General features: G+C 58.8%; 1 protein-coding gene across 5 annotated transcripts in view; it reads right to left on the bottom strand.

Annotated features, from left to right (window-relative positions):
- The window catches only part of MAD1L1 (mitotic arrest deficient 1 like 1), a 312,047-nt gene that overhangs the window by 283,724 nt on the left and 10,158 nt on the right, over positions 1-18,165 (bottom strand). For 3 of the 5 annotated variants that reach the window (XR_009535576.1, XM_060124133.1, XM_060124132.1), the window contains exons 5-9: positions 17,223-17,347; positions 16,165-16,246; positions 14,808-14,938; positions 14,546-14,660; positions 12,442-12,503 (exon numbers count right to left, since the gene is read on the bottom strand). Coding sequence is in view for 3 of the 5 variants with exons in the window: in XM_060124133.1 (XP_059980116.1) it covers positions 12,442-12,503; positions 14,546-14,660; positions 14,808-14,938; positions 16,165-16,246; positions 17,223-17,347 (515 nt within the window). In the remaining 2 variants the exon portion in view is untranslated. Of the gene's footprint in view, positions 1-12,441; positions 12,504-14,545; positions 14,661-14,807; positions 14,939-16,164; positions 16,247-16,606; positions 16,733-17,222; positions 17,348-18,165 lie in introns of those variants that run through there. The other 2 variants (XM_060124134.1, XM_060124137.1) reach the window with 2 other exon arrangements.

The raw sequence follows: 18,165 nt of genomic DNA, 5'->3' as shown, positions 1-18,165 counted from the left end.
CCTTCCCAACTAACCCCTCAACTAACTTCAGGCAACTGCCAGGCTGGGTTGTTTTGGTCTTTTGTGGGGCTCTTTCTGGCCTTAAGATTAGTTTTGCCTGTTCTAAAACAATTTTTAAAATTTCAGCAGCCTTCTTTCTTCCACTGAGTTCCCCGATGTGTGTGCATCTCAAATGAAGCCCTGTTGATGGAGGACGGTCTGAAAGCGAGTTCTGCCACTGATTAGGTCAGTCCATCGCCCTGGACCCTGAGAGCCCCTCTTGCCCGGATGTCCTTCCCCACAGCGCCCCAGCCTGCACTGCGTTCAGGACAAGCAGAGGCCCAGACACCCCATGCTGTCACAGCTGTCATGAGGCCAGGAGTCACCACAGCGGGGGACACACATGAGGGCGTTCCCTCCAGTCTCAGTGCCAATAACAGCAACACACCAAGTCACGGGGTGGCTCCTACTCCACGGATGCCAGATCGTGAAGAACCTTCCAGGCACTGCCAGGAGGCTCCAGGCCAACTAAGCAGCCACCTGGGACAGGGTGACAGGACCAAGGCAGGCAGCCAGGGCTTCACGGGGGCGCTTCCCACCCTCACCTCCCGTCTGCACCCACCCTCCACGCACACGTGTGTGCACGCGGCCCGTGTGCACACAGGAACACCTCTGTGCTTTTCTTAAACCCACGTGAGTTCTCTTTCGAGTTAGAATAAAACCGCCACAGCGGAATGAAATGCTCCCCACGTGGTTCTCTCCACAAAGGAAAGTGAGGAGAGGAATGATACTTCCCAAGTCTCTCCAGCACCTTCTGCTTCCTGAGTCAGGGTGGAAAAAGAACAGGAAGGAAGTCTGCCAGGAACATCTGCACCCCTTTCTCCCCCGAGCCCCACTTTCCCAGCCCCAGGGTGCACCGTGGTTTGCGCCAAAGCAGCAGCAGGAGGCCCGCAGTGGGCGTCCCGCTCTCTCCTCAGAGCCCCCCCCCCCCGCTCCTGCCAGCCAGCTGAGCTCTCCACCGTCTGACGGCCAAGACCGCCCCCCACCCGGGCCACCCCGCTGCCTAAGCAACAGCCTGCTCTCAAGGCCCAAGGCCTAGACCACGGAGAGCTGGCCACCCCGCATCCCAGACACGCCGGTATCCCCGAGAACACAACACGTAAACACCTTCCATCTGGGCCACCAAAGCAGCGGAGGTCTGGGGCACGTGGTCTTCAACAGAGGAAATGCTCACTGGGGGTCCGGCATGCCAGTCGCAGACTGGGGGCCACATCTCCTTGCCACACACTGGCGACAGTCCCCAAGACAAACGCCCCTGCCACGTGCTCTCAGCGGCCGCCTGCCTGCCGGGCCCTAGAGCACGAACCTGGGCACAGTCGTGGGCGTAGGGCAACTGGGGGAGCAAGGGCCCAGCAACCCGCCCAGAGGAAACCGTGCCACAGTCTGCAGACAGACAGGTCGCGACGGCCCCACGAGCTGAGGAGGAGAGCCAGGTCTCCCCTCACGATCCCCCAAGCGTTGTGGGCTGCCCACCCTTCCAGCCCGGGGCGTTTCACTTGTGACTCTCTCAGTAGCCAAAGAGTGAAGGAAGGACGTGTGCGTTTCTTCTTGGACGCCTCAGTCATGATGCCTTGAAGAGTAAGTCCCCTCTATAGACACAGGCCCAGCGGCAATCCTAGAGGGCTGCCCCTGCTCTCCCGTCCCCAGCCACAGCCCCACTTCCCTGTGACAGAAAGCTGAGGATGGGCGGTTAGCACGAGGACCGGCCCGGGCCATGAGAGGGACCGACACAGCGCATGCGGACACAGGAATACAAAGTACTGAAAACCAGAGGTCCAGGTCCCCCAGCTGAGGGCACAGGACGACACACCGAAGGGGACCGAGAGCTCTCCAAGGCCACTGGTGACAAATCCCCCACAGCACCAAACCCTCACGAAGACACAACGGCAAAAGGAGCCACTGGCTGGAGCCCTGCCTGGGCTGAGGGTCTCGAAGGAGAGCTACCCACTCGCGCCAGCCACCGCCCACCATCCTGGGTGCGCCCAAGGCCGGCCAGGGAAGGAAGAACGAGACATCAGGGCAGCGCCCCGTGGTCCCGCCTCCGCCACACGCAGACTGTGACACGGCGACACCAACCCGTGTGTGGCCGCCCCCACCACCGGCTCGCCAGCACCACCCTCGCTGGCGCCACCTCGCCCTGCACCCGGGACACTTTCCTCCCGCTTCACCTCCCTCCTCTCATCCTCAGGACCGCACTCCCACCTGCCAAGGGACACTTCCCAGGAGATAGAGCTCATCCAAGGCAACAGCCAGAGCCTGTGCGGCGCCGAGGCCGGCACACAGTGGGTCAGGCACACAGTAGGCCTGGGAGCGCTTGCTGGACTGGCCCAGACGCCATCCCACAACCACTGGGTGGGGCCTGACAGGAGCCCGGGCAGCGCGTCAGAGCTGCGGTGTGTGCAGCACAGCAGCCTCGGCATTCAGCTCCTGAGACGCTCAAATGAAAACAGAACTTCTGACGGCAGGGCGGGCCGGCCTCTGCGCCAGGGCAAGAGCAGAGCATGAGGAAGAGAAGCTGGAGTAACGCCAGGCCGCCGCCCCAACAGCCTGTGCTGAGCTCCTCTCCTGTTCTCCGGTGCAACTCAGCAAAAAGGGCCCTGCTTCACGGGCACGAGAGCCCCCAGCTTGAGCCCCTCACCACTAACAACGGCCAGCCCACCCCCTGAGCCCATCCCTGGCCTCCAGCTGGTCTTGGAGAATCTGAACCATGTCCCCAAGTGGTCAGCCACCCGTGGGAAGGGGGCGCCGGGCCTTGGGAGGAGTGGGGTATGGGCACAGACTGACCCTGGACTCGGGGCACCTGCTCTGCCCTCAAGAGACCCGAGGCAGAGCTCCATGGGACGAGGAGCAGCTCTAGCTTCTGACAAAGTGACAGTGGCCGTGGGAAAGGATGACAGAGCTTGCGACCGTGTGCAGCTAACCCCCAGGTGCCCTGGATGACACTGTTCAGAGGCCTCTCCTCGCAGCCTCAAAGCTGACATTCAAGGGTGTCAGGTGGGGAAGCCCAGGCGTAAATGCCCAATGAAATACCCCTCAACTGTTCCCTGCAGCCACCCAAGATGCTGGCCCGCCAAAGGCCATGGTGACTGCTGGAAATAGCAGGGCAGGCCCTCAGGGGACTGCTCCAGAGGAAGCCATGCAGCCACCCAGCCCCTTCGTCCCTTCCTGTCCTCTCGGGACACCCCCCACTCTGCCTGGGGACTGGGGACCTGGGCCTCCACAAGGGAGGGGCCTGGTGCATAACTGGACCTCAGCAACCACCTGCCAAGTCTGAACCGACTGGGACCCCGGAGCTACCTTCTCGTTCTCCCAAATGAGCCCCTGGAATCCAGCAGAGCCTAATCTAAATCCTTTTATTATCTGGCTTTAGGTTTTCTTTTTACATGAATTTAAAAAGAGGCACAGAAGTGGAAGAGCCGTATCTACAAAACTGGGAGAAAAGCCCCCAAAAGAGCCAAGTGAGAAGCACAGAAGCACAGCCCCGCCTGAGTCCGGGATCCGCTTCGCTGAGCGCCCGGCTGCTGCGCGGCCTGGGGAGAGCACATGCAGGGGATGCAGCCCGGGAAGAGTCGGGAAGGGTTTCTTCTGGAAAGCATTTCTCTCTTACGTTCCCTACAATGGTGCAAAGCCCACAGCCCGTGGCCTGCTCTGCGCACACAGAGTCAGGGGACGGGGCTGTGCCCACTGGGTCTCCGTCAGAGCTTCCCAACCTGCCCAAGCCCAACCAGAACAAAGCAGCTTCTTCTCCCACTGGGGCCAAGCGAGCCTGTCAGAGACGCTGGTCCGTCCACACCTTGCGGCATAAATCCAGCAGGCAGAGACCGGCCCACACTGCTGCCGACTCTGAAACCTCACCAGGGAGCGGGAGACGGGCAGGGGCTGCTCCCCCGAGCCCCGGACTGGACTGTCGCTGAAAGAATGACCGTTGTCAGGAAGCTCTCTGCCACACTTGTTTTCTGGTTCCCACCGGGACACGCTGTGAATAATGCTGGGGCTCTGTCACAGCGGCCAAGCGAGCCAAAGGATGCCCTACCCAAGTCACATCAAACCACAAACGCACCAAACAAAGCCGTCACGATGCCATCACCCACTCACCAAACGTTTATGAAACGCCCACTGGACTTAGGCACGGAGGCTCTAAAGACAGGCCCCGCTCCTAGTTCACGAGACTGAAGCCTGAGGCTGACCAGTGCAGAAAACACAACCTCCAAGGCAAAAAGAAGCTGGGGACTCAGCCGCCCACAATGAGTAAACGCACGGGAACAACTGTTGTAGGCCTCCACGGGGATGTAAGGGGCTGAGATGGGTTCAGAAGTCCCCGGCCTCTGCCTGCGCCCTGTGGGGGAGGAAGCTCATAGCTCTGGGGCTGTTCTCAGGGAGCCTGGCTGGGAGTTGACACCTCACAGAGGCACAGGCCTGAGGGAGAAATCAAATATGTTTCAAGGCCCCCTGCAGACTCCAGGCTCCCTGAGAACAGCCTGTGGGGAATGCACGAGGTGGTGAATGAACCAACAATAAAAAGGATCACAGCCGAGACCAAGGCATCAGCAGGAGGGACCAGAAGGGGCCCCGCTCACGAGCCCCCGGAAGGCCAAAGCCTTCTCCTTCCCCCTCCTCCCGTGCCTGCAAAGAAAACACACCAAGACCAATGAAAACGACCCAGACACGCGACAGCCCGGCTACCTTCCCAAGCAGCCACAGCGCGGCCTGTATTGATCAACCCAACACCTAGGTAATGAGAAATTGCCAACACAGTCACCAGGGTAACAAGTGTGTCCAGGGTGGTCAATACGATCCGTTCTCAGGAGGAAGTTAGGCACTCCCCCTCGCCGGCCTCCTAATTGGCCTCAGAAATCAGGGGAAACTAGTCCCCAGAACTCGTCGTCTGGCCAGCCTACAAATGTTTTGGGGAAACGTCCAGCATCAGCACTTGTCAGTTCCCAGCTTTCACTCCAGATGATGGGTCAGCAGTTTGCGGGGGGGGGGGGGGGGGTGCGCAGCTGCCAGGCCTCAGAGCCAGCAAAACCCGCCTGCCTTTCCGTCTCCCGGTACCAGCGTCCTCTGCAACCCCGCAGGCTCCATCACACCTGCACTCACACTGGCAGGTACTGTGCCCTCCCAGCCTGACTGAAACCAGGCCAGCTGCAAGCACAAAGCGATGGGGAAGGAGCCAAGCCACAGTGGCACCCTTGCCACAAGCAAACTGTTTTCTCTATGAAATTAGAGGCCTGGCGACAGAGGGACTCAACAGGCATCCCATGCCTACTGAATAAGGATCCCGCCAAGAGGGTTTGCTAAGAACTCTTTCTCAAAGCCCAGCCACTGCTCATTTCCTGCCCCCTCACTCTACTGGGACCTGACTTGGAATCTCTGCTAGAACCTCTGAAAGCATGCTGCCTGGAGCGACTGATGACGCTCTCACACTGTGACAGAAAGGTCAAGTACACGTTTTTGGAGGGCAATTTGGTCAAACACATATATCTTTTAGGTAAAAAAAATTCAACTTCTAAGAATTTATCCAACCCAAACAATGCTGCTTATTGGTGGGAAAAAAAAAAAAAACCTGGAAACATCCATCAACAGGGGAATGAAGAAATCAGACCCATCCACACCACGGAACACCGTATAGATTCTGAAAATAATGCAGTAGGCCCGTCTGGGTTGGTGCAGAATGAAGTAAATCAGAACCCATCCACACCATGGAACACCGTACAGATTCTGAAAACAATGCAGTAGGCCCGTCTGGGTTGGTGCAGAAACACTGTCAGAAATTAGGTGGAAGAAAGCAAGGCTGCAGGGTACTAGTATAGAATGAGCACTTCTTAGGGGGTGGGTACATAAAGAGCTAGTATGACAAGGAAAAAATTCTTTTTAATTTTTTAAATTTTGTATCTATATGAAACAATAGATGTTCACTAAACTTACCGTGGTAATCATTTCATGATAACGTGTTAAGTCCAATCATTACGCTGCAGACCTTAAACTTATACAGCGTTATTGGTTGATTACATCACAAACTGGAAGAAAAAAAGAGCCTGGGGCTTCTTCCCTGGTGGCGCAGTGGTTGAGAGTCCGCCTGCCGATGCAGGGGACGCGGGTTCGTGCCCTGGTCTGGGAAGATCCCACATGCCGCGGAGCGGCTGGGCCCGTGAGCCATGGCCGCTGAGCCTGCGCGTCCAGAGCCTGTGCTCCGCAACGGGAGAGGCCCCAACAGTGAGAGGCCCGCGTACCGCGCACACACACACAAAAAGAGCTTGTATGTACATACATTTCCAGAAAGATGCCCAGGAATTTATCAGGCATTGCCTAGAGAGACGAACGGGGGGTAAGAGCGGCAGCACCCTGCTGCCCACCCCTGGGGGCAGCCCTCAATCCTGCTCTGAGAATGGCACCCCCGGGCATAACTAGAGCACCGCGTGATGGCGCCGGACAGCAGTGACACAGGGCAAGCCCGGAGAAGGTGAGATGGACTGAAGACCACCTTCACTTTTCACCTTCCTCCTCTGCAGAGCTTGGGTTTACCATGAAACCACCTGCCCTTCTGCAGCCCACACCTGGCCTCCCCTGGTGACACTCCCACAGCACTTGCCCCAAGTCCCCAAGATCCAGGAACACTGAAAAAGCCTGGGCTGGTCCCAGCTGCCCATGGGCCTTTGACAAGCTCAAGAAATGGGTTCCTTCCCAAAATGAAGGCTTTAAAAAGCATCCCCATCCACTCCTGACTTCAGTCCAGGCCACCTCCTAGGCCTTTTCCTTCCCCTCACAGCTGTCAGGAGCGCCGATTACTCATCATCCTCAGACCAGCTTGACTGAAGCGTGACATACATACAACTGTGTAGCTGCTGCCGTGACAGTCACAGGTGAGGGCCCCCAGGTCCCCAATCATATCCCAACCCAAGACTTAAGAAGCCACTCACCCTCCTTCTGTCACAGGTCAGTTCTGCCTTTTTTAAAATTTCAAGTAAATGGCATCATGCAGTGTGAACTGAATGAGTTGCCTTCCTTTGCTCAGTGAGAGATTCACGTTTCTGCACACAGCACCTGTCTCCTCCTGTTTCTTGCTCAGTGATGTTCCGTTCACGTGATGGACACCTGACTTGGTTCCCGGTTTGGGCTACTACGAATAAAGCTGCTGTGAACGCTCACACACGAGCCTCTGGGAGGCCACACGTCTTCGTCTCTCTTGGGTCAGTAACCAGGAGTGGAACTGCCGGGTGGTATCGCCCGCATACAGCAAGCTGCCCCGCGGTGGCCCAAGCAGCTGTGCTGTGTCCCGCGGTACCACCAGCGCGTGAGACCTCCAGCTGCTCCACATCTTCACCACGGCGAGAGCAGTATTTCACTGTGACCTTACTCTGTACTCCTCGTTCTGTTTTTAATTAATTATTTGGCTGCGCCAGGTCTTAGCTGCAGCATGCAGGATCCCTGACCAGGGCGTCTTTTTTTTTTTTTTTTTGCGGTACGCGGGCCTCTCACTGCTGTGGCCTCTCCCGTTGCAGAGCACAGGCTCCGGACGCGCAGGCTCAGCGGCCATGGCTCATGGGCCCAGCCGCTCCGCGGCAAATGGGATCCTCCCGGACGGGGCACGAACCCATGTCCCCTGCATCGGCAGCCGGACTCTCAGCCACTGCGCCACCAGGGAAGCCCCCCTATACTCCTCTTGTCACTAATGACACCGAGCATTTTTCATGTCCTTTTTCATCACTCATATCTTCTCAAAGTTATCTGTTCAAAGTCTTTCACCCATTTTTTAAATTTGGTCATCTTATCAATTTGGAGGAATATTTTCTGTACTGTGGATAAAAGTCCTCAGTCAGACACACATGTTGCAAATATTTTCTCCTAGTCTATGTTTTGCCTTATTTTTCTCTTAACTGTGTCTTTTGAAAGCAAAAGTTTCTAATTTTGAAGTCTAACTTACCAATTTTTTTCATCTATGGTTCATGCTTTTTGTGTCCTAAGAACTCTTTGCCAAACCCAAGCAAAGCTTCCAGAAGTTTGTTTTTACATTTAAGTCCATGCCCCACTGAACTGATTTTGTGGACAGTATGAGGTCTCTATTTGTACAGATTCCCTGCTGTTTCAACACCATTTGTTGAAAGACTCTCTCCCATTGAATTATCTTGTCACCTTTGGCAAAAATCAATTGACTCTACACTCTTAGATTCTTCCTGAACTTTCTATTCTGCCCTATTGATTTACATGCCTATCCTTACACCATGACCACCCTGTCTTGATTAATGCCGTTCACAGTGTGCCTGCAACCAGCTGCTGGAAGCTCTCTAACTCATTCTTCTTCCAAACTCTGACAGCTGTCTTAGGTCCCTTCCATTTCTGTAGAGATTTCAGAATCAGTTTGTCAATTTCTCCCCAAAAATCCTCCTGGGACTCTGATAGGGATTGTGTTGAATCTATGAATTGTCTTAGCAACACTGAGTACTCCAATCCATGAACACGGTATCTCCCTCCAGTTACTTACGTTGTTACCAGGTTATCCTTAATTTCTCTCAGCAGCATCTTACTGTTTCCAGTGTATGGTTCCCATACACATATTTTGTTAAATTTATTCCCAGGTACTTCACAGACACATCACAGGGTGTCCCTCTTCAGCACCTTCAAATCATCCCGACACACCACGCTACCGAGGAATGAGGCTCAGCGAGTCACAGCCCTCCGCACCACTGCCCACTCCCTCAGTCCAACCCTCAAGACCCTGGGACAAGAACGTCCGGACACCAGACGCAGCCACCCTCCTCCCCACACCAGCACCTGCAAGTGCACAGGCCCCACCTCACCCATGCAGGGCATTCCCTCGCACCCTCAAAGTCCTGATGTCAACCTGCCCCTGACTCACATGACCCATGTGCTGCAGACAGGGGATCAGATGACGTCAAGGGTGGACAAGCTCGTCTGGCAGATAAGGACACTCGGCCCAGCAGGCTTCCCTATAGGTTTGCACTGGCTGACCCACCAGCCAAGTCACCCCCCACCGCCCTGTTATCCCTAGGTCCTCACGATTTAAGAAATCCCAAACTAGGAAGAGGGTGACCACCGTGGTGCCACGTAGACCCTTCTCTGTCCCTAACCTCTGCAAGACCGGAGAGCCCTCTACAAGCCCCAAGGTAGCAGGGAGCCGTGGTCACCAAGGGGGGGCGGTGCCACCTGGTGGCGGCAGCTCTCAGAAAACCACAGAGATGCTGGACGGCGGCCAGAGCCTGGGGTCCTGACAGGCCCCAAATGAGCAAAATTACGGCAACGCCCTGACCGAAACACCCAACAAGGCTTCCCTGGTGGCGCAGTGGTTAAGAACCCGCCTGCCAATGCAGGGGACCCAGGTTCAAGCCCTGGTCCGGGAAGATCCCACATGCCATGGAGCCCGCGAGCCACAACTACTGAGCCCGTGCGCCTAGAGCCCGTGCTCCGCAACAAAAGAAGCCACCGCAATGTGAAGCCCGCGCACCGCCACGAAGAGTAGCCCCCGCTCAGCACAACTAGAGAAAGCCCACACACAGCAACGAAGACCCAACATAGCCTAAACAAATCGATAAAAATAAATTAAAATATATATACATTAAAAAAGACACAACAGACTCCTGCCTGCCAGGCCAGGCCAAAACACCCTCCCAGCCCCTCGAACCTCTAACGCCAGGGCAACTGCTGGACTCCAACTTCTGCTGTCCGCTGGAGCTGGCTGATCACACTTTGGGGAAGGGGTCCCTGGACTAGCACGCAAAATCTCACGTCCACACGCACCCACTCGCAAACCTGTGTTTTTGTGGGGAGAAAGTACGACTTTCATCAGATTTTGAGAGATTCGTGACCCCATGGTGAGAAACGAACGTTCCAGAAGACTCTTCCATTTACAGATGTGGAAACGGGTGTAAAAGAGACCCCACAACACACAGGGGCTAAGCTGGGGTCAGACACATGTGCAGCCACAGTTTAACAGGGTCTGAGATGGCCCCAGTCACTACCGCTGCACTGAACACTGCGAGAGTGACAAAGGGTGTCCTTCAGCTCCTGGCGGAGCCCACCTCCGCCCACCAGGCAGGGACCCCCCAGACAACGTCACCTTGGAACAGTGCGCGTCTCTCCCTCCCACGCCCACCCCTTTGCAGGGACCCCACACTGCAGCAACGGGCCCCCAGCCTCTCCCTGTGTCCGAGAACCCTATGCCCATTTCCCACCCCCATACTCAATTTCAAGAGACGTGGGCTCCACCAATTTACCCTCCCTGCTCAGAAACCGCTAATGACGGCCCAAAACCCGGCAACAGAGGGCCAAACCCCTCATGCTATTTGTGGTCACACCAAGACTCAAGTCCAGCGCTGGAGAGGCGGACTCAATGGGCCTGACCTCAGCCCAGGCGTCTGCACGTGCACCAAACTCCCCAGGTGATCCAGCTGATGGGCCACACTTACACCGCAAGCCTGTGACCCTCCAACCGGCACTCGACACACGTACCCGCGTAAGCAGGGCAGGAGTTGCCGGAGGTGAGGGCCCGCCCCAAACGCCCTAGTAGGGACAGGAAAGGGCGGAAGAGCTAAGGTTTCCGAGGGGCCCCCAGAAGCGGCCCAGGCACAACCGCCACAAAGCACATGAAAAGAAGGCTTCTCTTTACAGCGGCTCCCACCAGGAACCCCAGGAGACGAGGACAGCCAGCCACACCTCACTGCTCTGCAGTGTGCACGGCACCCGGCGCACAGGCGCATCTAACCTCCACCAACACAGCGAGGCAAGCCCTGCGGCCCTGCCCAAGAGCAAGGGACTGGCCCAGAGCAGTGCGAAGACTCGAAGAGGGGCGCCCTGACGGGCGGGAGAGCGGGACAGGACTCCAGCCTTCGCGAACCACCTGTTTTCCCTACAGGGAAACGCGTGCCCCCCTTTCCTGCTGACCCCGAGCTGCCAGCAGGCGTGGGCAGCCCCCACCTCCGCCAGCGCTCCAAACCACCCCTTCCTTCCTCCCGCCTCCAGGGCCTGGTCACTAAGGGCAGGCGGGGTAAACACACAACACGCGTAAGCACGGGACCAGCCCAGAAGCCCGCGGGCATAGGACCCAACCATGTGCCAGCCGCTGGGAGGTGGGCGGCGGTGGTCAGGTTTGGAAGCGGGACCAAAAGGTCTCAAGGAGCAGCTGCACCTTCCATCGTGTCCAGCACACTGACCCTTGCGCCATTCTGGCCAGAGACGGCAGCCGGCTGCGCGCCGGCCCTGCTGCCCTGACTGAGGCGTTCAAACATTCCAGCAGCCGGTGCCACCTGGCGCAAGAGGGCCTCCGATCTCCCGCACAAGAGAAAAGTCATGGAGCGTTCTCTTCTGACGTGAGCCTTCCTGGGAGTGGGAGGGAAGCTTCCCCACGAGTTCATCAGCCCAGAGAAAAGGAGGAAACACAAAACATCTAGGCCTCGCTGGGGCCAGCCCTACATGACCCTGGGTTCCGCAGGTGGAGTTCAGGAGGGAACAGCCTACTCTGTCCTCTGAGACTTAGCGATAGCGAGGCAGAAGGAAAACGAAGGGGCATCTTCAAGTGACAAACGGCTGGAGTCCATGGTGCGACGGAGCTGGTGCAGGTCCCAGAGGAGCAGTCAGAGGCCGTGATTACAGGACGGCCCTTTGAGGAGGGCTCTCTATCTAGGCCCAGCTTCCGAGAGCAGCAGGACAGACCCCCGAGAAGACACAGGCTTCAAGTCGCACAAGCAGACAAACAGAAGACTCTCTAAACCCACAGGCCCCAGGCGCCAGGACTTATCCTGAAGGACCCATCTCCCACCCCCACCCCCAGAGCGGAGCAGTGGGCAGTCGGTCTGCAGGCGGACCGGGTAGGGAAGGGACCTGGGGGCTAAGGGCCAGCGGTGGAGCGACACTGGAGAAAGGGGCAGCGGCCCCAGAAGGACAGGCAGCAGGACAGATGGAATCGGGAGCAGGGAGCAGTGGGAAGATGCCCGTCTGAGAACCAGGCCTGCTCGGCCATCCAGCAGCCCCGCCTGCCATTCACCTGCTGGCGTTAGCTCAACAGACAAGCTGAGGCTGCTGCCAGGGCCTGATGGGAAACAATCCTCCATCACCCTGTGTTCCTTTTTTGCCCCTGAAGACTCAGTTTATCTCTACTCGTTACAACCACCTAAAAGAAATGACTTCCCTCAAAAGCAACTACTTCCTCAGTATAAACAAAAAAGAGCCCTTCAAGAAAACCCAACACTGCAGGGCCCACACCTGCCAGCGCTCTGTCGAGAATGTCCCGTCCTCGGCGGGGAGAGTCCCCACTTCCATCTCCTTAAACCTAAGCAGCCGCAGGCAGGGCCTCTGCTGGAGGGAACCGGGCTGGCAGGGCCCGTTCTGCCACAGGTGCCATCCGTGCGGGGAAAAGGTGGGGACCCTGTGGCCCCGGCGCCGTCCGCCTACCTGATGCTCAAGCCCGTGGTCTGGTCCAGCCTCTCCCAGCTCTGCAGTTTCGTCAGCAGCCTCTGAAAAGACACGGAAGTAGAGCCCTTAGAGCGCTGTGCCCGTCATCTCCGTGCAAGCACCGGGCCCTCCCACCTCCTCCACACACGCACCTCGACCCCCAGCACGGCAGCACCACACAAAACCGACGACATCACCTCCCTGATCCTCCGGAACGGCCCGCCCTGATCGCTGAGCTAAAACGCAGAAACGCGCCCATCCGCTCCAAAGCAGACAGGTTGCTTCCCAACCGCTGAAGCTACACTGCGTGCTTAACATCTCATTCATTCCTGGCTCCGTAATTTCAAGATTCCCAGCAGGCCAGAAGGACTGCGGGCTGCGGGAAGGGGTCGGGAGCAGACAGCCTCCTGGACGGTCCTGCGATAACCACCAGGGGGGCAGACGCTGCCCACGGCCTTGTCGCCCATCCTCCGGGTGCTCCTCAGGATGCCAAGCCCCAGGGCAGACAGACTTGGGCCGAGAGCCAAACCCCACCCCCCAACACACGCGCGCGCGTTGGGCTGGGCCCCTGTGGCCGCTGGGAAGAACAGGGGGCAGCAGCGGTGCCCCCACCCGGCCCGCATGCCGGGCCTCCCGCCCTTGTATTCTCACAGCCGCTCTACTGACCCACATCCCACATCGGAGTCTTGCTACCTTCCTAGACCGCGTGCCTTCGTCTGGCCTCCCACTCCTTCCGGGGGCCAAGCCCAGCGCTGTTCAGTGCGCTCATTCAGCCACTCAAGTACTTCCTGACCCCTATCGTGTGCCGGGCACAAGACTGGTTAATAAATCTATTACTACAGCTGACGCTGAGTCAGCATTTACCACTGTTTAAGCACGTTACACTACCTCATTTAATCCTCACAACCCTGTAGGGGGACACGCGTTCCTCATTACAGAGGTGGACAGAGAGGTTAAGTAATCTGCCGGGGTCACACCGCCAGCGGGCACGCGACAGCAGGGCTGGAACCCAGGCAGTGTGATTCTACATGCAGAATCTTAACCAACTTCAAAACAAACTACGTCCAGAGAAAAGCTGCTGGACTCCGGAACTGCCTTTTCAGGCTAAGTGCCCACGTAAGCCGACGCCTGGGAGGGATTTGTGCTCCAGACCCACGATGCCTCAGCTGGCAGTGAACCCACTGGGGGGCGCAGCTGACGAGCACCCTGACCAGACTGCAAGCTACGGGAAGTGGTGACATGGTTTACGCCGGGCAAACCAGAAAGGAAGGTGACTGAAGGTGACCACGGGGAAGCAGTGTGGAAGGCCAGAAGGACCCCGGGCCTGGAGCCGGGAGGCCTTCGTGCTGGTCTGCTCAGCAAGCGAACAAGGATGCTTTCGGCACCGACGTCCACGGCCATCTCTACAACAACCCACAAAACGTCCCAATGAGTCCCAGCAGCCGCAGGGAAAGGAAACTCAGCACAGGTGTCTGTTCACCTCCATGGGTGGGAACAACGTGTTCCAGGTACCACAGCCATCTCCGCTCTCTGACTCAGCATCAGAGCTCCTGAAACAAACTACTACGAGCTCGGTGGCTGAGAATAATCCACATTTACTGTCTCACAGCTCCGTAGGTCAGAAGCCCAGCAAGGGCCTCACTGTGCCAGGTGAAGGGGTCGCAGGGCCACACTCCTCCTGGATGCCCTGGGGAAGAACCTGTTTCCTCGTCCGTTCCAGCCTCTAGAGGTGCCCACGTTCCCTGGCTCACAGCGCCTTCCTCCATTCATCGCCACCAAGAGCAGCAGCAAGTCCTCCTCACCTCACATGGCTCTGACCTCCAACCCCCTCCGGCCCCTGTCAGGACCTGTGAGCACAGCGGCCCAGCTGGGGCCCACCAGGAGCCCCAAGGGAGCCTCCCTACCACAGCTAGGGGTCAGCACCCTTCGATCCCCTTTGCCCACAGTTCTGGGGAGCAGGATGGGGCTGTCTTTAGGGGTCACTATTCTGCCCACCATACTAGCCCAGCGGCTGCCACATTTTAGCTGAACAGCTGGAATGTAGGACTAGAACACCCAGGGTCTCCCCTAGCCAGCCACAGGACACCCACGGGGACCAGCTCACCTCCTTCTCCAGCTCCAGGTCGACCAGGGTTTCCTGCATCTTCTCCTGCCGCCCCAGCCTCCGCTGCAGCCCCTCCAGCTCCTCCCGGAGCAGCCCGTTGGTGTCCCGCATCTCCCTGGCAGGGCCAGAAGCACAGTCACTCAAACAGCCGCACCGCCGGGGACGGTGCAGGAGCCCCTGGAGCAGGGGCTGCACCCAAGGAGGCTGCAAACATTTTGCACACGCGCGCACACCCGCCACCAACCCCCCCCGGGGCCCTCACCGCAGGCAGGCGTTCTCCTCCCGCAGCTGCCGCAGCTCCCTCTCCACCGTGGGCAGCCGCGCCAGCTCAGACCTCATATTCTTCACGATTGCAGCGTCCTGCTCCTGCAGGGTCAGCTTCTGCTCCAAATCCTGATCGAGGCCGGAGACAGAGGGGAGACAGTGATGGGCGCCTAACTGTCCCAGATCCATGGCAACTTCCACGGCCCTGGCCCCCGCCTCTGGGCAGCCTGCGCCGGCTGTGCCTCTGCGCGGTGTCCTCAGGGGACACTCCCAGGGTAGCCCCACGCGCCACGTGCCGTGCCGCCTGCAGGGCAGGAGCCCGTCACACGTCCGGCACAAGGATGCGCGGCGAATGCTCCATGAATCGACACCCACCCTCCCACGCTGGCTCTGCTTCCCACTCCCGTGGCACAGGGTCCTGACTGAGTCCTTGTACGGTGAGGACAGCCATTACGACACGTAGTCCCCGGGAACACACGGAGACACCGGGGAGACTCAGTGACGAGTCACAGAACAACAAACACTAAGGGGCCCAGCTCTGGGCCAGGTACTGGGTCAAGCAGCAGGGACACCATGACACAGAGGACAGATGAGGTCTCTGCAGGGAAGAGCGTACAAAAGACAGACATCAGGCCGTGCAGGCAAGTCAATACTGAGAAGCGGGCCAAGGACTCAGATGGGCGGACGGGGCAGGGGAGACATAACGGGTCGTGTGAAGCAGTGAGGGCCGGGGAGGAGAGACGGACGAGCCGCAGAGGACAGCACGTGAAGACCAGAGGCGAAAGCGAGCCGGGAGGTGTGGAAGCTGACAAGATGGAGCTGGGGGTGCACGGAGCCAGAGCACGGGAGCGGGGCCCGGTGCGCGGACGTGGCTCTACGGGCAGCGGCAGCCATCACGGCTCCCCGGCCGCGTTCTCCCACAGAGCGGCAGCACGGCCTGAACCAGAGTCACGCCGACCTGGCTCTGAGACCCAGCTGAGTCCTGCACTAGCCGTGCGACGTCGGGCAGGCTGCTGTTCACCCTCTCCAGTCCTGTTCTATCACCTGCACAGCATCCCGTGGTACCTGAAGTTATCACACGTTTACTTTTTACTCTATGTGTTTGATTCTGATCTTCATCCAAAAGCGTACGAGCTTCCCGGGAGCAGAAATACGCGCCCCGGCATCCAGCACAGCGCCCGGCACATAAGGAGACAACCGACACGTGAACAGCTACAGTGGACACGGCAGCTAACCGCCACTAGAGGCCACTGAGTACGCCCCCAGCTCTGAAACAGCCACGGGTCATAGGGGGCCGGGCCCGGCGCTGTGACATCTCCCAGGCACAGGCCAGGGACTGAAACGGAGCAACTCACCTTAATCCTCTGCTCTTGGTCCACCCGTGCTTCTAGGCTGGCCTGGAGCTCCTGAACCTTCTGGTTAGCTTCCTGCCATTTCCTATTAAGAAAAAAGTACACCATGTGCAGAAACAGGCATGTGGTAAAGCCAGCACTTGCCCGCACTCTAAAAGCTCTCCAGCACAGACACACTCACTCATACACGCGTGCAAGCACACTCCTGCACGCTCCCTGCAAGGACGCCTCAAGGACGCCCCTGCTGGTGGCTCTGTGGCCTGAGTCGCAGGGCACGTGGGTAAGTCCAGACCACCTGCGAGTCCTCTCCCCTCCCCACACCTCTCACAATAGGAGCTTCTGCTGGCCCTGGAACAGCCAAAGCCAAGGACCCGCTCAGGACCGGCCCACCCCCCCCATCCCTGCCCCATTCCACCGAGTGGTCAGAACTCCCCTAAGACAACACCTGCTAAGGTAGAGGCCACGAGCTTGGGAGAGCGCTGTCTTCCACCTGCATCTCCTGGCGAGCTCCTCCATCCTGCCGTGCCTTTGCTCAGAGAGCTCCCTCCCCAGGAACATCCTTTCCCACCCACGTCCCCCCTGCCCCAGGGCATGTCCTACGCAGCCTTCAAAATCTCGCTCAAACCCAACATCTTCTCTGAAAGCTCCCTCCAGGAAGGCATCCCACCCGCAGAGGAGGAAAGAAATGACTGTTCCCGCTTCTTATTCTTGGAACATTTGAACACTGCTCTGTTCTGGCACTGAAAGGTCCTGGCTTCAAAGGCCTCAGCGTGTCCCAACAGCCTGTGGATGGGAGGCCAGCACACGAAGGGCACTCGTGGAACCTCAGAGCTTCAGTGCACACGACGTTCGCGAACGCCGGGCGCTCACGCCACAGAGGGCATACGCAGGAGAGCAAGCCTGCGTGTGGCACATGGTTAACGAGTGGACGCCCAGCTCGGCACGCGGCCCAGCAGGCTTCGGGCCAACTGTACCCAGGGGGACAGCTGGCCAGGCTTACCTGGCAAAGGGGCGGGGACCCCTGCCCTGAAGGGGGCGGACCTGCCCGCCTCCACGCTCACCTGTGCTGCAGCTCCAGCTGCTCCTTCAGCTCCTGCCTCTCAGACTCCAGGCGTTTCACCTGCATCTCCTGGTTCATCACGCTCCACTGCAGGTCCGAGAGCCTCCCCTTCAGCACACTGACGGTCTGAAAGCGAGACAGACAAGAGCCGGTCCCCTCCCGTCCCGCTCTGGAGGGCGAGGACAGAGCCATCTCCTCCTTCGGAACACGTGACCGCCCCTCAACCCCACCCGAGCCCCGCCTCGGGGACCCGCGGCCTCGGGAGTGAGAACGCTGCCGGCCAAGGCGGGCCCGGGCCTCACGCCTGGCGGCCTCCACACCCACACCCGTCACCCCTTCCCAGCCGGCGTGTGCACAGCCCCCCAGTCCGTGGCGGCCCACACCCACTCTGTCCTCAGCCCAGAATCCCTTCTCTAACCCCCCCACCCCCCCACCGCGCCCCCCACCCAGCTGTGCAGGAGACGCTACACGGGGACAAGCCGGGCACCCGCCAAGCAGTCAGAAGTGGGCGCCGAGGCTCCTGAGCATGACGCCACAAGAGCCACACACAGCGAACGGGAGCTGCACGAGTGCCGCGGAGGCTGAAGCGCTCCCAGGCCAGAAGGGGTCATGGGGGAAGGCACGGGGAGGCCTCCAGGACAGCGAGTCCGCTAGACGGACACTGGGGCGGAACTGCAGTCCTCCGCTCGGACCACACCCTCCCCAGACAACCTTCTGGTGAGGGGACCCCACTTGTGGCTTTCCTGGGGCAAGAGAGCACGCCTCCAACAGGAAAAGCCAGCCCACTCGAGGGCGTCACTCTAAGTTAACAAGTGGAAACATCGCCCCATCAGCCTCTGAGAGTCAGACATCCACCTACAAGCTGAGGGCAAGAGGACGGCCTGGCAAACTCACCACAGTGAGCAACCCTCGCACGGGGCACCGTCTGCAAACACGGAGGCCAC

Source organism: Lagenorhynchus albirostris, chromosome 15 (assembly GCF_949774975.1).
Source record: "Lagenorhynchus albirostris chromosome 15, mLagAlb1.1, whole genome shotgun sequence".
Lineage (NCBI taxonomy): Eukaryota > Metazoa > Chordata > Mammalia > Artiodactyla > Delphinidae > Lagenorhynchus > Lagenorhynchus albirostris.
This window is presented reverse-complemented; position numbering and strand designations above follow the sequence as displayed.